The sequence below is a fragment of the Simochromis diagramma genome, unplaced genomic scaffold (assembly GCF_900408965.1).
Source record: "Simochromis diagramma unplaced genomic scaffold, fSimDia1.1 OVJJ01000486.1, whole genome shotgun sequence".
Classification (NCBI taxonomy): domain Eukaryota; kingdom Metazoa; phylum Chordata; class Actinopteri; order Cichliformes; family Cichlidae; genus Simochromis; species Simochromis diagramma.
The window spans coordinates 2332155-2357426 of NW_024387047.1; the positions used below are offsets into that span (position 1 = coordinate 2332155).

The 25272-nt window shown below is 43.7% G+C and overlaps 1 protein-coding gene and 1 long non-coding RNA gene across 2 annotated transcripts in view; one reads left to right on the forward strand and one right to left on the reverse strand.

Moving 5' to 3' along the window:
* Positions 1-25272, reverse strand: part of thada (THADA armadillo repeat containing) — a 114012-nt gene that overhangs the window by 35516 nt on the left and 53224 nt on the right. Inside the window, exons 29-31 of the mRNA XM_040044668.1 lie at positions 21849-22017; positions 6471-6574; positions 4199-4281 (exon numbers count right to left, since the gene is read on the reverse strand). Of these exons, the coding sequence (XP_039900602.1) occupies positions 4199-4281; positions 6471-6574; positions 21849-22017 (356 nt within the window). The remainder of the gene's footprint in view (positions 1-4198; positions 4282-6470; positions 6575-21848; positions 22018-25272) is intronic.
* On the forward strand, positions 3668-23686 carry LOC120741707. Its single transcript, XR_005697667.1, has 4 exons — positions 3668-3679; positions 9242-9249; positions 15662-15666; positions 23574-23686. It is a non-coding gene; the product is annotated as an uncharacterized LOC120741707 (long non-coding RNA).

Sequence of the window (25272 nt, forward strand, 5' to 3'; positions counted from 1 at the left end):
TCCGGTCTTAAGCGGCTGTTTCATCATCATCATCATCATGTGAAAGCACACTAATGAAAACAAGTTCATTTTTGTTTGATTTTTACCTCCTGTTAGTGTCCGGCTTCCACTCTCCTCTCTCCTGCTAAAGCTTTCAGTTTATTTTACTGGCAAGGCTGGAAAGCAAAGAAACAGCGGGCTGGCTGAGGTGGAGATGAAGCAATGGACAGAGGGGTTTTTTTATGAGTCAGCACAGATCAAAGAGCTGGAGCAGAGAAATGTGTGCACACTCATGAACAAAGAGCTGTGTTCAGAGCTGAGAGGAATTGGCTGGTAAATGCAAAGTTCCTACTTAATGCAGGGAGCCAGTTAAAAGAGGGGAGGGGAGAAAAAGTAATATTGAAAAAGGGGATTGTTCACCTTCTTTTCCTCTGGTGCCAGGCGCTCTTAAGAGCCTGCTGCTTTCAAATGAACTTCCAAAACCTGTGGCTTTTTAAATCTGATTCAAGTGAGAAGTGCAATTACACAAGAGGAACAGGGGAAGTGATTAGAGGTGAGGAGCAGGAACAAAAAAGAAGGAGAAATAAAAAGGCCACCACCAGAGCGGGTGAAACCAAAGACAGACTTATGATAATAATCGAGGCATTAGAGGTGTGTAAGCTCGAGGCTGCATATTTAGTTATGTAAGGAGGAGAGCCAAGTCAGGCCAATCTACAGGCTTGTTTGGAGAAATCCTCGGTATTTCCACTGTCAAGACCAACATGTGCTCAGCACATGGCCCACTGAAACATCGGTGCCCTCCTCCCCTTTCCCTCTTTCCTCTCTGTACAGCGCTCCTCCATAAACTGGGTCACAGGCGCAACCCCACCATCTGTCACAGATCGCTCGCCTTCGGTTTCACATTCCTCCAGCGTGGAGACCCCGCAGGTCTGCGTGCGTGCGCACATGACCGCACAAGCGTGCACACGCACGCACCAGGAGGCTTCTCTGAACTACCCGATACACGAAGCAGACTCCTGTCAACAATAAGTCTAAATGGAGAGCGCAGTGGTGCACAGCCTCGCCAACAAAAGTTGCACGGTTGTCCGTTCAGATGATGAAAGCTCCGACGTCAAATTCGAAGCAAATGGACTGAAAGCAGCTGCTGCTTGCTGAGCTGGTGAAATGCCGGGCAACACCGTGACAAGCAGCAAAACTCAAATATCCATCACTCTGTTCGACTAGAATACACAGAACCCAGAAAAGATCTTTTAACAAAGAGATTTTACTTTAGTCAGCAAGAACGTTTAAATAAAAGGAAGCTGCAGAGGAAAGTTTAGGAAATTTGGTGGACAGGTGGAGCATGAGCGAGTGGGCAAATAGGAACACCAGATGTGGGGATTTTATCTTCTGGCTCCAATTTTTAGTGTTTCTAAGGAAAGCTGGAATGTTTTAAACAGCACAGCAACATTTATGGCCCGTTAGCTAACATGATTTTAGGTTAGTTATAGTTTATTTCTTTATATCGCACATTTAATTACAACAGGAGCGTTGACCAAAGTGCTGTACAAGAATACAACATACCTAATAAAATAACTTTATTAGTATTGATAGCAAACACCAAATATGAATTAACAAATAACTCTCATGCTGTATTAAAAGTCAGTAAATAAAAATGTGTTTTAAGATAAGATTTAAAAAGATTGGCAGTAGGAGCCTGTCTGATGTATGGGGGTAAATTATTCCACAGCTTAGGCGCTACGACTGCAAACGCCTGATCGGTGAGGTGAGAGGACGTTAAAGAGAAATGATGTTCAACACTTTAACAGAGGGTAGGATTTTTGGTTTTGTACAATTTTAGAGTGAATAAAAGGAAACAAAGCTCTTGTAAAATTCATTTGAGCTCTAAGATAACTCCTACAGACGCTTCTGTAGGAGTTATGTCCTGTTCACAGTCCTCTTTAGGGTGCCTAAAGAACACCACTTTATTAGGTACACGTTCTTGGTATTATGCTGAACCCACCGTTGTCTTGAGAACTGCCTGAATACTTTGTGTTGTCAATTCAACACATCCAGGATACCAATCTCCTGTTCCACCCCATCCCAAACGTGCTCTGTTGACAGTAGAGGCCATCTGAGTGCAGTGAATTCACTGAAATCTTAAAGAAACCAGTTTGAGATGATCTGAGGTTTATGATATGTTGCGTTATCCTGGTGGAAGCAGGAAGATGGATACACTGTGCTCATAAAGACATGAACATGTTGAGCAACAAAACTCAGATAGTGACTTAAATGACGCTCAGTTGGTGTTGAGGGGTCCAGAGTGTGAAGCACTACACCACCAGCAGCCCGAACTAATGATACAAGGCAGGACGGATCCATGATTTCATGCTGTTTACACAAAATGCTGACCCTACAAACCAAATACTGCACCAGAAATGGACTCGGACCAGGTTTTTTCAAACCTTCTCATGTTTGGTGAACTCATGCTTCAAGGCTGTTTTGCACTTAGAGATGTTCTTCTGCATACTTTGGCTGCTGACATACTGCATCTGTGTATGTTTCTCCAGCTGCACACAAAAAGGCACTTCAGAGGGTCATTAATATGGCCCCAAAAATGACTGGACATCCTCTTCCCTCCCTGAAGGACCTGTACAGCACTCGCTGTCTCAGGGGGCCACGGGACTGCACACACCGAGGACACCGGGTGTTTCAGCTCCTGAGAGTCAGGCTGCTGAGGTCGTGGACAAACACACTGAAGGACAACTTTTACAACAGCCCTAATCAATGCTAACAGCTCACCTGATTGGCTACCTCCTTGGACTTTTGGGGGGGCAATAACAATAATAATAATGTGCAATAAACACTCATTCTTTTATTTATTTATTAAGACATTCCTTTTTTTGCTCATACCTTTCTTGCACTTTTAAAAAAAACCCACTTTAAGTTACTGTGTTGTGTTTAGTTGCGCGTAGTATTGATGTGGGACACTTTCGTTGTACTATTACCGTATTTTCCGCACTATAAGACGCACTTAAAAAACTTTTTAAAAAATCGACAGTCCGCCTTATGTATGAATTCTGGTTGTGCTACTGACCTTGAATCGATTTTATGCGGTACACGGCGCTCGAAAATCTGTCAAAAAATGTTTTGGTACGACTTTGGTAAGATACAAAGCTGCACCGGTTGATGTATTGCCGGAGCATTACGGCTGCCGTAGTCAGGAGCCTCGCGGAGAGATCTGGGTCCAAAACTCGGTCTTCTTCAGGTCCCACAATCAAACGAACACTGCGGCATCACTGAGAGTTACAAACTGTCTAAATTATCTTATCTTTAATAAAATGAGCAGCGCTGCTGCTTTACCAGGTGTAACAATTATGTTTAACATCCAGGCATCCATGAAAACAGGATTTATTAAATTTACCGTAACAGAGTTAGAAGTTAGCAGGAAGTTAGCTCGCTAATTTCCACCTAAACATGATATACCATGTTCTGACTGGCTAGCTGGTATATAATGATGTGCTACGTTATCACTAGCAACACAGCTATGTTAGCATAACATAAACACAGTAAAGCTAGAGGATGAATGCGAATGCTTGCTTTGAATAATGTGCCTTACGGTCCGAAAAATACGGTATATTAGGTATGAGTGTGCACTGACAATAAAAAGTTATCTTTTTCTTACAAGTGGCTATTGTTGCCTTCATATCATGTCAAAGCAGTGTGCTCCTTCTCCTTTGACCTCAGAAATCAACAAGGCATTTTCATCCAGAGAAAATATCCAGAGAACTTTCTCTGTAACGATGCCTGTGTGAGGAAATCAGAGCAGATCTGCAGTTTCTGAAATGCTCCAATCAGCCGCTCTGTCCCCAACAACCATGCCACAATCAAAGTCACTTTGATCTCCTTTCTTCCCAATTCTGATGCTCAGTTTGAACTTCTGTCTTAACCATGTCTACTATTTTTGGTGTCATCTTTACAAGTTCAGTAACAAACACCTAAACCATCCTGATCCAGACTGGATCAAAGTGGATGATTAAAATACAGCTTTTTGGCTTCGATGATCAATCTAATCAGCTTGTGTTTTACACTTGGACAAACCTTTTCATGTCACTGTATGTGTGTCACCACGTGGTTGTGGGTAGTGTGCAGGACTTGCATTTGTGTCACGCTCTGCATATTTCTGCAGGTCTTCATTAAAACTCCGGTGAAAAGTAGTGATCCCACAATTACTACTCACCTTCCAGAATGCTGATCTCAGGCCCACACAGGCACACCAACACATCCACAAAGGCTCCTCTGGTCACCACACAGCTGTTCTGTCTGAAAAGAGAGAAACACGAGGCCGTCTTTGATCCAGCACAGAAAAGTGACTGAAATCGGTTGAACCTCAAAAGCCGTAGAAACATTTGGACACGTTGGGGGGGAAAACAGAGTTTGTGTTTAAGAGCTGTTAATAATGAAGGATCTCTTTTATCAAGTAGGCTGCCTAAATGTTCCTAAACTGCTTATCGATTTAAAGAGATAACACTGCAGCCTCCAGTCACTGATCATCTGTTTCCCATTAAGATCACAGACGAAGATTTTCTTCACGAACCGGCTGATGCCTCACCACAAACTATTGAATTAAGGCAATGGGCATGGCCAACTCGGTGCATTTATTGCTTGTGAGAACGTTCGTGATAATCGGGACCCGTCTTATCTGAAAGACCTTATAGTACCATATGCCCCAACACAGCACTTCACTATCAGACTGCTCGCTTCCTTGTTGATCGGTAACAAGTAAGGTCCTGAACGCCTCCTGGGTGAGGCGTTCAGGACCTGTAAACCTGGGATGAGCCCCTGGAGCTGGCTTTGGAGTGCGGAGGTGGCCGGGGAGAGTGAAGCCTGGGTTGCTCTGCTTGTACTGCTGCCCACGGATGGCAATAACAGATGGAGGCATGGATGGTGTTTGTTTTTCCTGCAAGTCCTGAGTGTCAGTGCAGGTCAACACAAGAAGGAAAACCATAAAAAACCCAAAGCTGTTCATCAGCTAATCAGCAAAACATTTCATCTTTCCACGGAACGACACATAAACCACTTAATTGTACTGACACAGACAAACAGTTACTGTTATTAGTGGGTCAGTAGCTCATGGGATCAGACACTGAATGGCACAGTGATTTGTGTTCTCATTTTTGATGAATCCTGATGGCTGAGAATAGGCCAGAATCATATGAGTTGCCCCCAGCTCTGTCATCCTAGACGGGACTTATTTCCTGAATGTCACAGGAGTTTTCACACAAAGGCTTCAAAACACGAACGACTTGGTGTTATTTCCTTTTTATTCCTGCCCTGCACATTAGTGAAGTAAAGCTCTCGCTGCTGTCATATTATTTGTAAACGTCGACATTCTGTATCGCCCTGTGTGGCCGCTGCAAAGTGTGTGCGTTCTATCAAGATTGTGACCACAGCGCTGCAAGAGGCCACAAGTGTGTGTGCGAGAGAAAACAACAGAGACAGTGTGCGAGCTTGACGTCATGTTTTCATCACTCGGATATTAATAACGCGCACATGCCCCCACATCAGCCGCCTGCACGCTTAATACATGCACGATACTCGAGATGGAGCACGGTGTGTGTATGAGAGAGAGGAGCGACTGCTGGTTAACTAATGACAGATTCTGGCAGCGATGAGTCCTGTGAATGTGAGCTATCATCATCAAACACGCTGTAAGAAGTTGAATCGTTAGATCGCGATCCAAACTACACACTGGAGAAGGTCCTAACAGGCTGACGCCGGCCCTTCACGTCGCCAGAGTCATCGCTGCAGCGCGGACACCCTCGCGGAGCCAGAAAAAGTCCAAAATGACACAACACAAGAATCGGTGTGAGGCCAAAACCCAACACTGACTCAGACCAGACGAACAATGCATTCCATCCTTTTTGGAAGGCGGCTGCCTCAAATTAGTGGTGATCTGGATGAGTTTGGGAGGTTTTCTTTCCCAAAAAACAAAGATACTCTGACCTGTGATGTCCTTAGATCTGGGCGCCAGGCTCCCGGCGCCGGGCGATCAAACGAGCAGACTCTGGGTACGCTCTGGTGAGCAAGAATTCACCTCGTCATCTTAATAAAAGCTCATCAGTGTAACCAAGCAGAGCTAGTAGGGCTAGTGTTGCTAACTTAGTGGTGCTGTGTTATCTGCTGTAGGGCCTGAGCACAGGAGACCTAAACCTGACCTCACACAGAAGAGGAGGAGTTGGTGGGGGGAGGGTGGCAGGTAACTGTGCCCCAACTTGAGGCCTGGACTTTTAGCAGGAGGGCAAGAGGTAGAGGGAAAGTAGGGGGGGGGACTGCATGCAGATGGGTCAGCAGGCAGTCTCTTTGAAATGGAAGCCGGGGCAGGACATGAAGCGGACAGGGCCGGGGAGGGGATGTACGGTGAGACAAGGAGCTATTCTTCTGGCGAGGGAGCTGGAAAAGAGGGATGGATGCTTATCTGTGTGTTTGTGTGTGGGAGTGTTTAGGATTACCGAGAAGCGAGCCACATGCGCTGACAGAGAGCTTCACCGATGCCGCTTCCTGCTGGCAGGGGTCTGTGTGAGTCAGTCTGGTAGGAGCGCAAGAGAAACAGCACCTGCAGACCGACACGTGCACACACACACAAATTGAAAAAGACAGAATGGATATTTATTATACAGGAGTCAGAGTCACAGAGAATTATCTACAAGCCCTACAGAAACAGACTAAACTCCACTCATCGTTACATCTTGGCAGAGTGATACATACACATACATGTTACTGATACTCTGTTGTTCGAGTGGTTTTTTCCCCTCTTTTTCAACCACATTGTGTGGCAGAGATCTAATAAAAGGAGAGTCTGATGCATGTAGACAGTAACTACTGAATCACAAGCTACAGTGTGTAAGTGTAGATAAAAGATGGACCTTGTAGGACGTGTTATCAGTGAAATGAATTGTGGTTTGCCTTAGGCTCTAAAGGGTAAGCCACGCAATGACATCACACCTTAAAGGGATAGTGTAACATGTTTGGGTTTGCACTCAGTCTTAATAGGTTCATTATGAAATGAAGCATCAAACCACTACTGATGGGGATTTTCTACTGTTGGCTATATGACTGCATTTGGCAACAGGGTGAGCTCCTAAATGTTGGACTAAAGGGTGAGAAAACACTGTGCGCTGAATGAAACTTATATCATTTATGTAGATCTTTTTTTTTTTAGCTATAAGGTTGCGAATCATCAGTAATCACAAGACAATAAATACAAATTCCCTGGAGGAAAATTTACTTGGACACCAACCACGTCTGGACTACAGCACAAATACTCCTCTTTGTCTGGAATTTAATGGTTTTTATGGTGCATTTACAAACCAATCATAAAAAGAAATCTTACATGGGAAATTATTGTTAGACGGGCTTTCTGTCTTGTTTTATTTATTACACTGAGCCAAACAGCCCAGGACGCGAACATGTTAATCCTACACAGCAACTCCACCAACCACTAGTTGCTCAACCTAAATGACAAGAAGATGGTCAGAGTTGTCCCTTTTGATGTTCCCTCTTCTCCAGTAAATACTCAAAGCATACTTTGAAAGGTCAACACGCTGCTTGCTCCAAAGGAGCATCTTTCCAACCTGGCGTGTGACCTCTGGTCTCTGGACAGGAAAGCAAGAAGTTTCCCGATGAAGATTAAATAATTCTTTTCACTTCGGCCGATTTGCCAATGAGAGACTGAGCCAGTCTGCAGCAGGTGGACTGGCGGTTGGGAGTATTCAGAGGCCAGGACACAGGCTGGCTGGCTGGTTGGGGTGTGTATTCTGGGCCTTGGTAAGTATACTCTTTAAGCTGGGGCCATGGCCACAGACCAGTAGGAAGCCATTCATTACGCTATGCAGGGAAGGCAACGTGGGGAAAACCAGGGCGACCACGTAGCACCAAGCCTGGCCGCTGAGTTCTGGCCTGCCCCATCTCATCTCCTGCAGTCTCCACGCCCAGGCAACACCCACTGGCTCACACAAACAGCTTCCACACCTCCAGGTCCTTCTTCCTCTCGCTGTCAGCTCTCTCTCAGGGCTTTTCCACCTACGAGAAGCCAGAGCTGGAGCAGATTCCCAAACCAAATATTGAACATTTCCAAGTAATTTTGCTTCCCATTATTTCAAACATAAGAATGTCTTCATTTTCACTGCCAGTTCCAACAAGCTCGGCAAAGGAAGTCATTCTAAAAGTAACCTATCACCCTGTTTGCTCACGGCCACGGTGCCAGACTAAAATAATCTTGTTTACCTGCATGGATGATGAAATGTTGAATCTATTCTGGTGGGGGTTTAAATCTAGAAACTTCATCAAGTGTCTTTTAAAACTTCCTGCTGCACAGCCATACAGGATATTACAAAATAGTTGAGTTCTAAAGAAAGCTTGTGGGTCTGACTTCTAACTCAATGGTGGCCTTGATTAGCTTACTGATATAAGAGCAGTTAATCATTTAACCACATTATTAAGATTTTATCACTTTGCTAAAATAAAAAAAGAAAGAAAAAGTGCAGATCAAAAAGTACTCCAGAGGGTTTTCGATATGCTTTGTGGTCTGTGCTGTTACTTCCAGTTTAGACAAGCACACGCCTGCTCATTAAAAGTTTGCTTGAGCAGCATCACCGGTTCCAGCACTGGTTCCAGTGTCCAAAGCAGAGAGCTCTGTCTTTTCTCCCTCTCTTGCTGCACTCCACAGTTACACCTCATCCACCGGGTTGGGAAGTCCCTGCATGGGAGGCTCAACCGGCTCAATCCAGCCCGGCACGGAGAAAACCGAAATATTTATAGAATTCCTCCTCCCAAAGACAGAGTGCAGAACTACACCCCACTGTGGGAGGAGATCCCGGGATAGGATCAAGCGTAAATGAATGGGAGACGATAAGACAGCAGCACAGAGACCTTCTGCAGGCTTATTTTTGTTGATCAAATGTCCGATTTCTTCCCCCTTGACTGCCTAAATGTGGATTTCCTGCTTTCTTGCTACTTCTTCCACACTTGTAGGAAAATGATCACATGACTTGTGGTCAAATAAACTGGTTTCGACATGAAAAACAAAAGCAGTACTGTGTATTGTATGATTATAATGTATAAGATGCTTAAAGGAGCTTGCACTATTATATACTGACTTCCAGGAATCTTTTAAAACAACTAGGAGACAAGCGTATGTACTGTATACGTATGTATCAGCTCTTTGAATGCTGCAACAATAAAGAGAGATGAAGGTTGCAGACACAGACCGTATATAACACAGCATGGCGTGTCATAACCTGCATTCTCTCTGAAGACCACTAGATGGCAGGTGCTGTGATTGCAAACAGACCTGTGATCCTATAGAAATGTACAGAATAATGGCTTTGTGTCTTGACCCCTTAAAACACATTCATGCTGAGGTTGTGACTGATGACACGTAATCCAATGAGCAGCCAGTTTCCCAGTCAGACCCATCCTTCCTCCACACATCTGTTTTTTCTGAAACTGAGATGAGGCGATTGTGAAAACGTTTATCTTCGTATATCTAGGTGCATCTTTTATACTGTATGGATACAGCTAGCTCGTTTAGCGCCCACTGTTTATTATTAAGGTAGAAAATAAATGCTACTGTAGTTATGCTTGCTCATTAAATATAAGTTAGACTTATGGCTCTCCTTAGGTGGTGAAGCAATTTCCACTTCGACATGATTTTCCAAGCAATAACAGATATGGTTAGCGAGTTAGCTGTGGCTGCATAGATCAGACAATGTTTGGTTCACATTATTAGCTGATAAACTCATATAAAAAATGGCCGGATACCAAATGAATTCTGGGAGTCTGGATAAATTAGCGGCTAAATCTTAACCACTTAAAACTGGCTTTTGCTATGTGACGGTCTTCTGTGTTAGCAGGCACACTGGAGTTAGCTAACATTAGCCAGAAGAAAGGCAGCTCCAGAGTGGATTTATTCTCAAGCATGCGCATCACATCCTTCAGATTTTCAGAGAAACATACTTCACATTCTTCAGATTAGATGTGACATGTTGTAAGTCCTTCAGAAGTCGCCCCAGACACTATTTGAGGGAATGGTGAGAGTTGGTAACATCGCTGGCAACAAAATACATTAAAACATGAAAAAAGGATCCAGTGTATGTGCTTCTATTTAAACATGGAGGTTTGCAAACATTGCAAATAATTGGCACAGCGGTCTAGTGGTCGCCTCACAGCCAGGAGGTTTTGGGTTTGCATGTGCCTGTGTGGGTTCTCTCTGGGTACTTAAACTTCCTCCCACAGTCCAAAGGCACACATGTTAGGTTTAGAGGCCATTCTAAAAGATCGGTAGATGTGAATGTTAGTGTGAAGGGTTGCAAGTCTGTCTTTGTTGAGCCCTGATTATACTGATTGTACTGCGGACATGGACAGCTGGATACCCAACTGCCAATAAGTCATTCCTGTTATTCGTCTCTTTACTTCACTCCTTGAGGCACATTCATAGTTCGTGCATTGTAATGTAAATACTCTGCAGACGAGTCTACATGATCACAAAAAACATGCAGGAACGTGAACACAGACTCTCACGCTCACCGTATGATCGTGAAATTCACATCTTTTCACATCCCAGTGGAGCCGTGGATGCAGAAAGTATAATCGAGGCTTTAGTGCATTTATTCAAAACAGACATATTTATTATATCATATAAAAAGATATTTATCAATGCAGCTGTTTTAGATACTTTACAACCTCATAGTGCAACCACGCGTCCCCCTATAGCTGTGGATTGGAACTTCAGACAAAAAAAATACAAGAAAAACTTGAATTATGAAAATATCAAACCCTCCTTGTATGCCTTGTTCTCTAAGCAGACATTTAACTGTTTGTGTGTGCCTTTTTGTGTGTTGCAACAAGCCTCATTCTGCTTTTGGGTCCGTTAAAAATAGTGGTGGTGGATGTGAGGTCCCTTCAGACTCTGTTATCAGGCTGCCCTGCCGTCCCTCCCACTGCCGCAACCACAGACTGACCACATGTTGTTGCAAGCGCACATGCGCGCACATGCACACAGCAAGTGTAAGCGCAAATAATTGCACAGCAATCCGGGGCTCCGTCCAGTAAAACACATTCACAAAGAAACGCATAAATCGGCGTTCACATAAAAGCAGATAGAGGTTAGGCAGAGTGTGGACGCGCCCAATTAGACAAAAAGAGATCCAATAAAGACGAGCTAAATATAAAAAAAAAACAAAAGAAACACACAAACTTTCCCTTGCCCTGCACGGCCGTATTCTTGCACAAAAAAGCTTATAAATGCACTCCATGTGCATGACTATATCACTGTTAACAGTTATAACAGAGCATCGCAGCTGGCCTCCAGGGAGTTGTTTGTTATTTTATTATGTCCAGAGGCGGGTGTACATACTGGTACTAGCAGCATAGGGGGTGTGCATGTGTGAAGGATTGACACTCAGCTGTCGAATATCCTGCAGTAGTAAAACAGGAGCTCCCTGAACAAAAGGCCAGGGGTTAGTTTACTTTGTACATAACAGAAGTAAAGATCAATGATATGAGTGGACAACAACTAATGACCATAAACATGAGACATTACATTTGTACTTGGGCAAAACTGACAACTTTAAAATGGCTGAATATATATATACACATTTTTAATGGAAACTGTCCGACAATATGGATTGGAAATAAGTGATAGACAAATCAATTCTGCAGAAGAAAGTCAGGACGTAAACATATGAAGTTTACAGGCATCCAACGCTGGTAGGGAAATTGTCTCCAAATGTTGGACACAACACTAAGGCAGGACATCACGATATATCATGATGTGAAGACAGACTAAACATATTCCTAAATAAGGTTTTGGACAAATATAGTGAAGCTCATTATGAATCACATGAAGTCCTTTTGAATATACCCTATTTTCTGCACTATAAGGCGCACTTAAAATCCTTTAATTTTCTCAAAAATCGACAGTGCGCCTTATGTATGAATTCTGGTTGTGCTTACTGACAGCAAACCGATAGCAGCAACTTCGCTCATGCGCGATTCATTTGCAGTTTTTAACGGGTAGGGGTGAATATCTCCTGCTCTGACATCAGCTTGGGGCGACTGCTGCGTGAGGACTACCGCCTGTGAGTGTTTTCGCACAGGCGAGGTGCCGATTGGAGCAACCGCTGATTGTTGAGAGTAAGAGCGATACGTGCTTCCATGTGAATAAGTCGTCATAAGTCTCCAATAACGCCAGAAAAAGTCTCCAGATTTGTCGCTAGTCGCTTTTTAGAAAAAAAAAAAGTCGCTAAGGCGGTGTGAAAACTTGCTAAATATAGCGACAAAGTCGCTAAGTTGGCAACACCGCCAAAACTCCGCTTCAGGTCCCACAGTCAAACAAACACTACGGTACACTGAGAGTTAAAAACTGTCTAAATTATTTCACCTTTAATAAAATGATCAGCGTTGCTGCTTTACCAGGTGTAACAATTAAGTTTAACATCCAGGAATCCATGAAAACGGAATTTATTAAATTTAACAGAGTTAGCAGGAAGTTAGCTTGCTAGTTTCCACCTAAACATGATATAGCATGTTCTGACTGAGAGATTTCTGTAAAAAATGAAAATGTACAGCTCTGCTATCACTTCCAACATAAATGAAGACAGAAAACTAAACAGCAGTGACGTTTGTAGGGTTACTGAAGTTGGGCTAGCTTGTATATAATGATGTGCTACGTGATCGCTAGCGACACAGCTATGTTAGCATAACAAACAATGAAGCTGGAGGATGAACGCTAACTTTTTTCCACTCAATAAAAGTTAACGTGAGGGTTCCCGATGGTTAGGGACAAATGCAATCACATGGCAGGATGCTGTAAACGGTTCAAACTTCAGTCAGGAGAACAAATGAGATAATCCATCCACAATATGAGGTTAGCCATTAATATACTGCAACAACACGGGAACAGAGCAGCTGCGAGATAATTCTACATTAATGAATCAATGTTACGGACGAGGAGGAAGCAAGAAGAATGAGTTGAGTAAAGTTTGCCTTATCTGACTATTTTGTTTCACTTAATGCATCTTATAATCCGGTTCGCCTTATGGTCAGAAAAATACGGTATTCGATAAAGAGTGAATGGTTACAATATTAAATAATGCGATGTAATGCAACCACATTGCATAACCTAGAATTCATACAGACATCAACCAAAGCCATCCATTGAGACTACTTGTGACTATAGGGGTTGCCAAATGAATAAATCCCTGATGTATGTTGACGTACTGGGAAAAAATTAGATACAATAAAATGGGTTCAATATAAACCAACAAGGACATAAACCAAGAGTGGTTTATATCTACCACTGTAAGAAATGTTTTGGGCAGTTGCCCACTTTGCCCGGTTGGAACTGCCACCTGTATGTTGACAAAATAGCACAAAACGTCTGACACCAATACGAGACACCTGGGATTCCCACTGGACTGGATATATCTGATGGCATTTTAAAAGCAGGCGGACTGGGTGTGCAGGCGCACACATTCTTTCTCTGGTTCAGCCCAGAGGCTTTTCTCAGAAAGCCCAGGCAGAACGCTGGCTAAAGGCAGCAGTCGTCAGGCCAAAAGAAAATTATTTGAAGACGGCAGAGAAGAATGCACTGAGGAAAGCTACACCAACGCAACTGCTGCCAGAGACGAGGCTACAACGATACTCCGAATTCAAGAGCCTCCTCAGTCTCATTTAGCCTCTGTTGTGAAAATACACAAAGGATTACATGTGTCGAGTTGGCCCTTCTCAAACCACCACAGGCCGCAGCTTTATATGTCTGGCCTGTACCCGGCGCTGTGGGCCAGGGCTGCTGCTGGCGCGTGTCGAGAGTGGAGTCCAGTGTCGGGTTGGGTTAGTGCCGGTCTATCCGGTGGGCTTGTTAAGCTTGGTCCAGATTGTATCAACAGAGGTTTTGGGCAAGACGGGGTGACTGAAGTGAATCCAGTGGTTTTCAGAGATGTTTGATCACCGGGTCTCACCCAGGCCGCGCAGAAGACAGCACTGCCCTAAGTGCAACCAATTAATCAGGCTGACCAAATCCGGATGACGTAGAGAGAATCAGGCCAGGACATTGAAGCCTGCCTCGGATGAGTTCTGACTTCTGAAAACGCCGCGTACAGTGTCGGTGTATATCTAGAACTGCGGTGCATGCATGAAAATGTCCTATTTCTATCACACTACTGTAATATATTCTGCACAGAACATGTTATAGTCAAATAAGCTTTCCATCTCGAGGGGAAAAAAACAAAACAAAAACCCAGATCAGTCTGTACCACTAAAAGTTTGTAAAAGGTGAAAATACTGTTGTAAATTGAGAAAAATAGTATGGAAATTTAAGACAAAGGCGACTCTTTCAATTCAGTTTTATCTTATTTATATAGCAACAGCAGTCACCTCAAGCTCTTTATGTTGCGAAGTAAAAGTGCCTAATAGGGTTGGGCGATTGGACGAATATATCGACAATCGACGATAGGCTGAGCCCATCGTTGATCGTTTTTACAGGGGCGATTTATTTATTTATTTGCCCATGAGTAAGTTTGCTAATAACAATGGAGCTAATAGAAGCAGTCAACAGGAAGGAAAAATAAAAAAATAGTAGCGCTGTTTTAACAGCACCCTCTTTCATCTGCGAGCACATGCCCCCTCCTCAGAGTGCGCCCAAATGCTTGTTGATGGAGCTGCAGAAGCCTAGCATACTCAGCCGGATGGTGGACACGTGCATGCTCATGCAAGTTAGTCATGTTTGGGTACTTTGCTCGCACTATACGTCTGCACAAGCGGCACACCGCTTTCATCCTAAATTGGTGACTTTATATTTTTTTGTTTTTTTTAGTGCTGTCAGCGTTAACGCACCATCATGACGACTAACGCGATTAACAATTAACCCACCTGGAGCACAGACTGAGTCAAAATCCCTGAAATGTCTCCGTCAACGCATTTCGGCAGTTTATCCAAAGTTTGTTTATTCTGCGCTCCAGATTAGTTGATTGCGTAAAATTTTTTAATCACGTTAATCGTTATGACTGCACTGACAGCCCTAATTTTTCTGGGAAATTAGTTTATCCATGTTTGGACTTCTGTGTTGTAAACGTGCAAATCAGTCCGTGCATGATTACACTGCTGCGGCCATCAAAAAGTCTGCGCATGCGTGAATATATCGCCCATCGTGGATTATTGGACTGATGTCGGTTGGACAATTTTTACATATCGCCCAACCCTAGTGCCTACAATAATATATACAAGAACCCAATATTCAGATGCCACTGTGAGCAAGCACTTGGTGACAGTGGGAAGGAAAAACTCTATTTTAACAGAAAGAAACCTTACGCAGAACCAGGATCAGCGAAGGCCGGCTGTCAAGGGACGAGCTTCGAGGCTGATCCATTAAGCTAAAATCAAAGTGCCTAAAACCGCAATTTCTCAAGTTGCCTCTGGCTGACTTCAAAAGCAAATCCCTCAGACTCCCATTTTAAAATGTCAGTGAATCCTAATGTTCTGTAAATCCCAGCAGTGACATCACCAATAGGCGCACTGCTGTCTGGATCCGGACCCAGAGGCCGTTCTTTAAGGACCCAGATTTACTAGATTTTGATAGACTGTTTGCATTTTATTCAGAGCAACGTTTCTTGTATTTACAGTAGGCCTATTTTGATCTGCAGAGCCTTTGTCTTTACTTTCCTGACTTTACTACCGGAACGCACCGACTCACTCCAGAGGCAACTGAATGCGGCTTAAACGTGCGGCAGACCAAACGCATGCGTTGTAACTCATCCCATGTGACGCTAATCACCCAATCAAAAGCGTGTGTGAAAACTTCATGAGATGAAATGCAAAAATCTGAAAGATTTCAGTAAATCAACATTACAGCTCATCGATGTACATGTGAGATGTAGTTTAAGAAAAAGAAGCAACAGGGAAGCTCAAACTCTTACATTATTACACATTAACAACTTTATTTGAAGACTTCTACTTCAAAAGTGGACCCTTTAGGTCACTGTGGAAGTGAATAATAACCATTGTTGAAATACTGTTGAATTATACTTTGTTGTATTTGACAGTCAGTTGTTAACTATATACAAACACCGATACAACCTTTAGGCTACTCTTCATAGCAGAGAGCTCTACTGGATGAGGATCTGGGGTGAGATAGTCACTGTTTATTTGTAGTTTATGCAAGTCAAGTCAGAGTAGTGGTTAAACTTTCTCTGATTTATAATGTTCAGTACAAAAGAATTCTTATAATCGTGCAAAAAAAAAAAAAACTAGCCAAAAAAAAGTGTCTGATGGAAACATTTCCTCGTATCAGACTTATTACCGCCTGTGTGAAAGTCAGCAGGGTGGCAGAGCCGGCCTCGGTAGCGGTGATGGTTCCCAGCTCCGCGCTCGGCCCACTAACAGTTGTTCTTTGACAATAACAGAGGAAGTCATTTCTCCCTCGAGCAAAAACATCTGCTACCTGTTATATACAAACACACACAGCGACGCACATTAACATACATCAGACAGGTCCCGGGGCCAAAACCAGAATCCTCGTAAGCTCGGTGTAAACAGCGCCAGAGTGTGGCATACATGAACGTGCACACGTACGTGCATGTTGCTAGCGCGCACGCTCGCTCCCCGTCTCTGCAGCTCCAGTCTAAACATCGTCCTTGTTTCTCACACACAAAGCAGGGAGGCTACCATCTTTATCTGCGACGTGCGTGTGTGTGTGTGTGTGTGTGTGTGTGTGTGTGTGTGTGTGTGTGTGTGTGTGTGTGTGTGTGTGTGAGAGAGAGAGAGATGCTCCCTTCCACACGTACACTCAGACCTCTATCTCTGTCTTACTAAGTTTAGACCACTTCACCTGCATTGGGCTCTGCAGCTCTTTGCATATCTGCCTCCATCATCTCCACAATGCCCTCATTGTGCCCTCACATTAGCGTACACCTACTCACCTGCTATCTGTAGCCTCGGTATAGATAGTCCCCACAGATAATCAATCCCCGCCGAGCAAACGAGTTCATCGTTACTTTATTGAACTCTTGAAACACTTGAGACACCTGAAGCTTTGACGCAGTCATGAAATTATTAATTAACACAAAACAGATGAGCAGAGCTATTCAGAGCTACACGTGGGAGATCTTACTTACACATCGTAGCATTAATTAGGATTCCGTCCTCGCAGTTTTATCTCATTATATAATGTTATTATAAGTATGACTACAAAACAATACCACTGGTGGGGTAACTGTATAGCAAAAAATAGCAGGCCTAATAACAGCAGCATTATTAATAAGGAAGAAATGGAGAATTAAACCCAAATATGTAACAATTCAGAGTAAAAGGACTGATGTTCAACACAACTGTAAGTTAAAAACAGGAAGCGTGATGTATATGTGCTGCAGTGGCTTATTATGTATTCACACTGTGGATGCAGCAAAGCTGAGCAGACAGTGTGTGAGGTACAATGGTCTGGTGTGCTTTCAGTGGAAGGAAAAAGGAAATGAAATGTCTAAGGAAGCCTGTAGGCTTCGGCTTTGCTGTATCCTGTACACATATTTGTGTGTCTGTGCGAATGTGACATACGCTACATGTGAGCCGTCTTAGGACGGCTACAAAAAAGGTTCAAATGCAAAAACTGCACGAAGAGGAAGCGAAACGGGGTTGAAACGGACTAAAACTGCCAAATAAGCGGATGTGTGAATAAACCTTTTCAAATTCAAACTCTAATGCAGGGGTGTGATTAAAGAGGGGGCCAGTGGAGCCAACGGAGCCTGGCTCAAGCCCCTGCTTCTCAGCCTGTGCACTCAAAAAGATCCACATAGCAACAGCTGAGGAACAGTCACCGTGGTGGGACACCAACTTCGTAATTTCTTGGGGTAACCAGTATGCAGCAGCAAATGCTCAAAGAGATCGACTGCAGTAAGAAGCGATTTCAGTTAAAACAGGTTCTAGTGAGCTCAGCTGAAAATGGTTTTAGTCATTTTTAAGTAAAACCTCTATTTAAGAATCAAGGATCATAGTTTCTCAGAATGGAGAAGTGGATTTGTGTCTTGAGAGTATATGGACTTTGACCAAGGGCTCAGAGAAGAGCTTGCAAAGATGCAGAGGGTGAAGGTAACAGCGAACCCTAAGCTAGGCGAGTGGCTCCAGCAGGTCCCAGGAACAACATCCAAGATCTCTGTCGGGAGGAGCGCAGTCCAGGAACAGCTAAGATACTGAACATGACTCTCAAGCTCCAAGGCCTCTGGTAGAGGACCCAAGCTTGAAGGATAAAGACCGCCCCGAGGGGCGAGAGGGGAATTGAATGTGGTCTGAACTGCACCTTATAGTTCACAGAGAGCCATGTTACTGTATGACAGATGGACAAAGCCACTGTGACACAGAGTCCTGAAGTCTTTATTTTGGACATGGAGGTAATTGTGTTTAGTCTAAGTTGCTAATCAATGCTATCAAGCCGCTTTAGCAAAGCTGTACAGGTACACCACACAGGCACAGATACCTGTGTCAGTGTTAAGTAACAGGATTTGTTTTGTTAGGTAATTGCATTGCAAGTGATCCAAAAGCCACCGACACCTCAAATGACAGTGAGACTATCGCACTAGCAATCGAGTGATTGCAGCCTCCTGCGTTAGGCTCAACCAGCCAGTCAAAGCAGCTACGCCACTAACTTCAACACCAAGCTTCAACAGAAAGGCTGAGCTTTATTTAAAACAGATACATCCACATTTGTCAGGAAGAGGGAAATGAGCCTTTTGGTGGAACTGCAGTTCCTAATTTTCAGCTTCAGAAGCTGCCGCCTGTATGAAGCACGCTGTGTACAAAGACTTCACCTGTGTTTATGTGTTACAGTGTGACAACAAAACAAACTGCTGGCGACACATGTAAAGGTGGTGACTTCTAAATGATACAAGTCTGGATTCAATAAGATCCGAGGTGAGGGGAATCATGGGGAACAACAACAAAACAAAAGAATAAAAAGAAGAGGAGCAGAAACAGAGGGCACATAGATGAAGATGGATGAAGCTAGACCAGGAGACGTGGGGAAGCTTCACACGTGGCGACCATGACAGGAAAGGAGAGTAAACCGCTCTCCTCCTGAAATCTCCTCTAAGCTTTTAAGAGGCCCACCTCCCCTCCTCCATCCATGCCTTCATCCCACAGCGGACCTCCCTGCAGTCCAGACCGCCGTCCCCCCGTGAGTGTTCCATCTTCTCCAAAAAGAAGTGCACTTTTTCATTCTTTTGTCTCGACCCCCGGTTCCTACCGCTCCACGCCCACCGGCTCCCTGGCCGACCCCATCAGTGGCGTTCAATAAAAAGGCCGGGGAAACTCCCACTCCCCCCTCCCGTGTGTGTTGATATTACCAGCAGACTGTTTGGTTGTGTTTGTCAGAGTGTGATGACAGAACTAAACACTGGTATTTACTCTGCGATAACCGCCTTGTCTGGACAGGCTCTGTGCGGTAACTGAGTGTGTGGGACTGACAGATAATGTGTGTGTTTGCTGAGGTGTGATGCATTGTATCTCCAACCTCTCCGCTGGCGTCCGCATACGCCCCGTCGTGATAACTGCTTTGGTAATTGCGTTCTGCCTCTTCTCTTTGCTGGGTGGAAACGCAAATCGCAGCTCGGGTCCAGTGGTGATGATTGTCATGTTTTCATTTGGAATAAAGTTTATGTTTTGGAGATACACGGTGTGTCCTTGAAGGCTAACAACTGTGATGAATGCATTTCCTCCCTCATAAAACAACTGAGAAGCTCATTTTCATGTAATATGTCATCCCGGCGGCGTTGACATCCGTGTTTACGTGCTTGGAGTCTAGTTTCTTTTTCCTATTCTACATCACACTGATTAGTACATCAAATCCTAGGCAACTTCACTGAGATTTGAAGCTCCCGTTGCCTCGTTTGTCCTCGCCGCCGCGCCTGATGACAGCCCCCCATCTGCCTTTTATAGCTGAGGGGTAAAAACTACATACAATCTAATTTTCCTGACAAGTGAACATGCTGGCTTCATGTATAAATGTGTGCGTTAGCTCTAATAAGCTTCTTCTTTTTTTTTTCTTTTTTTCTCCAAATGCGCCACAAGTTTTGAAGCATACCCAAAACAGCCCAAATACGTGAAAAATAAAACCCCACGTTTAGCCCTAATCTAACGCCAGACAAGCAGAAGCCTTATAGCGCCTTCTTCATGCTGAACATGCTTTTTAAACACACATCTGAACATGAAGCTTTTTGGCACACTTCAGCACTGATTCATGACTCTCACTAAGGCTACGTTCACACTGCAGGTCTTAATGCTCAATTCCGATTTTTTGATCAAATCCGATTTTTTTTGTCTGCTTGTTCACACTACAAATAAAATGCGACAGCAAACGCGCTCTAGTGTGAACCCTCAAAGCGGCCCGCATGCGCAAAAGACGACGTCACACACAGCGCGCTCTGTTTAGACCCAGAGCAAACAGTATTGTTTGACTGATGGCCCTTAATATAAAGACTTGTTTCGGACTTTACGTTTCCCAATTTTGCTTTAAGTTATAATGTTATTTTGTTATTTACATAATAATGTAGATAACTTAATAATTATCCTTATTGCTGTTTTAGAGGAGCGGTGCTTCAAAGGATAGTTGCAGATTTCTGTCAGAATCTGCAGATTATACAGTACAAATAAAATGTTCACGTTTCTCCAACGATGTCTTCCCAAAAGTTTCACTGGATGGCCAGGAAGCGTTCACGATGTCTTCTCCGGCGCTGATAATTGGCGTCTGTCTTGTGTCAGTGACGTAAAAGACGGATTTAATGCGACCTGACCGTTCAAACTGCAGTCGCTTTCTAAAACATCAGCTATGTATCGGATTCAGCACCACATACCAAAGTGACCCAGATTGGATTTGAAAATATCGGGTTTGTGCCGTTCACACTGTCACACCATGATCGGATGGATATGGGTCGCATAGGGTCAAAAAACTCTGATTTGATGCGCTTTCGCCTGCAGTGTGAACGTAGCCTAAGAGCTGGAGGCACTCCCAGAGACCTCTGCAAAATCAACTGCCTCTCATGTCTTTGTTTTCCATCACTGCCTTTGGTCTACAATTTCACGCAGCTAGTACAGAATGGACTCTATAGAATACAACTAGTTTTAATATTTGTACTGTGAAAGGTCAGATTAACAAAAGAAATACCTATGAGTGTAATCTGTTGCCAGTGCCTTATTACGTAATTTTCAAAAAAGGCTTTTCCCCACATACAGTCACTGGCTAAAGACTAGTGATTGAAAACTTTTTATCATCCGTGAAACAACACCATCTAAGACAGATTCGTTCCCTTTTATTTTGAAAGTTTAGCTGCTAGGCGGATCCATATTGTGGCCGGCTCAAGCATCTTTCAGCTTCCTCTCCAGTGAGTTTCTTCATCCCGTGGTGAGACTCCGACTCCAGCATCTCACCAATGTGGCAGATTACAAGTTCAGAGTACAAGGAGTACTGTTGCTAACTGCTTATTGCTCTAATTGCACAGCAACAAGCATTTCATTGTATGATTGTGTACGTGACACGTGACAAACTGTAACAAAGTGTGCCTACTCATATTTGCAGTAGAGCACCTTGTTGTGCACCCTCTTTTCACACGGGCACAGAATCAAAATCCAAAACGTTGAGACAGGCTGTACGTAACTTAGAACTGTGCGCTCCTTTGCTGATTCGTACAGAGAACAACCACGTACGAACACACTGAAGTTACAAAGGTTTTGAATCCAACTCTACAAGAATCTTTGCGATCATTAAAACAACACCCCCTCCCCAACTCGGTGTCATCTTTACAAAGTGTGTGTGTGTCCTGGTTTATGCTGGCGTGTGCACGGGAGCAGACCTGCAGCAGAGTGCCGTGGATGCGGTTCTGTTGGAGTTTGGGTCCTGGTTCTAGAGGAAGTCCCTGCAGCAAGGTCTGGACGGTGGACGGGATTTGCGTGACCAGGACAAAGGGGACAAGAGCCCGAGCTGCCATTTCTCTGGTGCGATACACAGCCGAGCGGCCGCATCTGTGGAGCAGAGAAAAACATTAGTATCATGGAAAAACTGGGGAAAGATGATGGCGGCGTCGTTATGATAATCTTTCAGTATTGCATTATGTAATATATCATTTGATTTCATGGAAAAAGTACTGATGTTTCCCCGCTATCACAAGTCAAAGATTGTTATTCTAACTTTTCTATGACAAATAACATAATCACCACGTATATTATCATTATGAAGTATCGTTATTTTGTTCTCCGACCACATTAAGTCATGGACATATTCTCAGTGATGACCTATGAGCTATTTGGTTTGGACAGTTGGCCGCTATTTTATTGCACTGCTTATGTAACATCTTTTTCTCCCTCTCCTGTTTCCCTCCTCTACTGCAAAGGGAAAAACAAACTGCTCCCAGGTCAGCTGATGACCGATAAACCCTGAATCAAATATTTTAGAATCATTACCTAACCAGCCAGGAAACGGCCTACTACATTTTGTTTTCGCCCACACACAGGCGCAGATGTCTCCAGCTCACGGTCATTTACAGTGTTCGTCGGTGATGGAGGCTGCAGCAAGTCACCCCGGGTGCATGCTAAAATTAACCTTGTTTACATGCTGCTAATCTTTCCTTCTCCGATGTCATAACAGAGCCGATGCATGAGGGAAGGACATGACCAAGACCTGAATGAGATAAAAGGGGGAAGGGTGAGACGGCTCGAAAGGAGCAGAGTAAGAGTAGCTGGAGAAACAGATAGCTGGAGTACAGTTCCACGAAAAACAGCCATCACACTGGAAGAAAACTGACACCTACTAAACTGGCTGCCTTCAACAGATAAGCAGGAAAAAGCAAACATAAAAGTCTAACGGTTGCCTCTTGGAGACTGTGTACCAAACATACTGTATGTAGACGTTTCTGAAAGGAACCACAACACCCTGAGTCTTAATAATGCTCATGTACGTGTCACAGTAGACGTTAGAATACACGTGCATTTATATATTAGCACAGACAAGTCACAATGTGACATCCTACAAAGCTGAAAAGCCATTCTGGTAAAAACTGCTAAAAATTGCAGTTCCTCTAGTGTCCACTTGGGGCCATCTCCCCAGTGAGTCAATTACTACAGACTGCTATGCTAAAATACCTAATCTTACCACTTTTAAAGAAAAAACTCAAGTGGTGCATCGAGTCCATTTCTCAAAATCCAGATTTTCTCATATCTATCCTGAAATCACTCCATATTGTGACAGATGCAAAACTGCTGAAGCCTCACTGATCCACATGTAGTGGTCTTGTCCCAGTCTTGTTCAGTTCTGGACAGACGTTTTTCATACCCTGACCAGGATTTTCAGTGTGACGCTGGCCCCCTTCTTGTTCTGTTTGGCATCAGTGGGAATGAGGTGCATATAAAAGACAGGCGTTATCATTCTGTTCCCTGTTGGCCAGGAGGGCAATCCTACTGAGGTGGCGGGACACTGCCCCCCCACTCACAAACAGTGGTTATATGACCTCATGTTGTGTCTAAAACTAGAAAAAAATAAGACACTCGCAGACACTCCAGAACTCTACTGGGAAATTTCAAAGCATTGATGCATTTCAAAATCTATAAGAATTTTTCAGCAAACTCTCTTATGTCAGGTGTGGAAATACAGTGTACAGGTCTAGGGCAGTGACCTGGGTGGGAGTGAATGGGATTATTTTGCAGGGATTATGTTATTTTGGGAAATGTCATACATGTGTTTATATTTCCCGTTTTTCCCCTTTTCTTTCACAGCGTTAAATGTACGGGCTTTTTACCCCGAATGTACAGATCATCTGTAATCCTTTTCTTTTTGTTTATATGCATAAAAGAAAAATTCTTAAGACATTGTTTAAAGAAAAAACTGTATTTTCTATGGACAGTTTCTTCCTTCATAACTGCATGGTGGGTGAATTTTGTTTTTTAGAACTCATCCAGGCAAGTGTGTAAACCTTGACAAGGCCTCACCTTCACTAATCTGAGTCACCAACTGACAAATAACACAAATTGCTGTGTGAAATATACCATCCAAGAAGTCTGTGCTGCAGTTTTGAGGAGTTCTTTATTGATACCTTGTTCCTCAAGTCCAATATTGCACCCATACAGTTCATGGATGTAGCCGTCCTTACCCTTTCCACCCTCCAATCCAAATATAGTCACTTTTTGGCTCCAATAAACTAACATGGTGCCGGCCAAAAATGCTAATGCTGATGTTTCAAAATGTAGAGTGCAAAAACCAATAGGTGATGTCATGGTGTCTATGACAAGCATGCATACTTATTTACATGCAAAAAAGTAAAAAGTGGATCAAAGCTACATTAATACTGCCGGCTGTTTAGGGGCTTTCATGGCATTAAAACTGGCTGCTGGGGCCAAAAACGGCCCTCGGCTTTGCTATGAAAAATTCAAAGAAGCTTCCAAAGAAATGTGAAACACCTCTCATGCTGCAGCGGCATGTGGAGGTGAAAAAGAAGCCCGTCTTTTTGGCTCTGGTACTGAGTGGAGGCGAGATATGTTAGCAGATATCTGGATAGCACCGTGAGAGCGTATGTTAATAATAAACAGCATCTGTTAAGAGGAAGCAGCAAAGCCAATAAACGATCAAGTGTTGGATCTCCTGCTGATTTGACTGAGAGACCGGGACAAGAAGTGACAAGAAACGTCCAATCGGTATGCACTGAAACAAAGTGGGGGCTGTTTGGAGCAACAGATCAACTGTTAACAAATGTTTTTTCCACCTGCTGTGAACACACACACATACAGCCAGACAGACAACCAAAGGGCCCTGTATCAAACGCAGACAACAGTTTGCATTCCTGAGCTCTGCACGCCTGCACACGTGAATTTATGAGCACAAACGTCCCACACACAAACCCACCAAATTTCATGCAAACTCCTCACTTTCCACTCGTCCCAGCCCCCATTTGGGCCCCATATGTTAACTATCTGTGCTAATTTGTCCCATTGAAAGTCTTTTGCAAAAGGAAATGACAGTTTGGAAGGTTGTAATTTTAGGAACAGGGACGTCCCCTGTGGGATTCAGTAGGCAGACTGTTGACTGGCCTGGATCAGGCTCATCTGGGCCTCATTTTGGAAAGCTGGGAGAACTGCTTCCTCCACAGAGACTCAAGCATGTTGGCTAAACAAGCCTGAGAGTCAAAGCTGATTAGCAAAGAACCTACTGTAAGCAAATTAAGAAGCAAGGAGTGACAAATTAAACAATTTGGCTTCCTTCATTTATTCATATGGACGCGATCTAGCCAA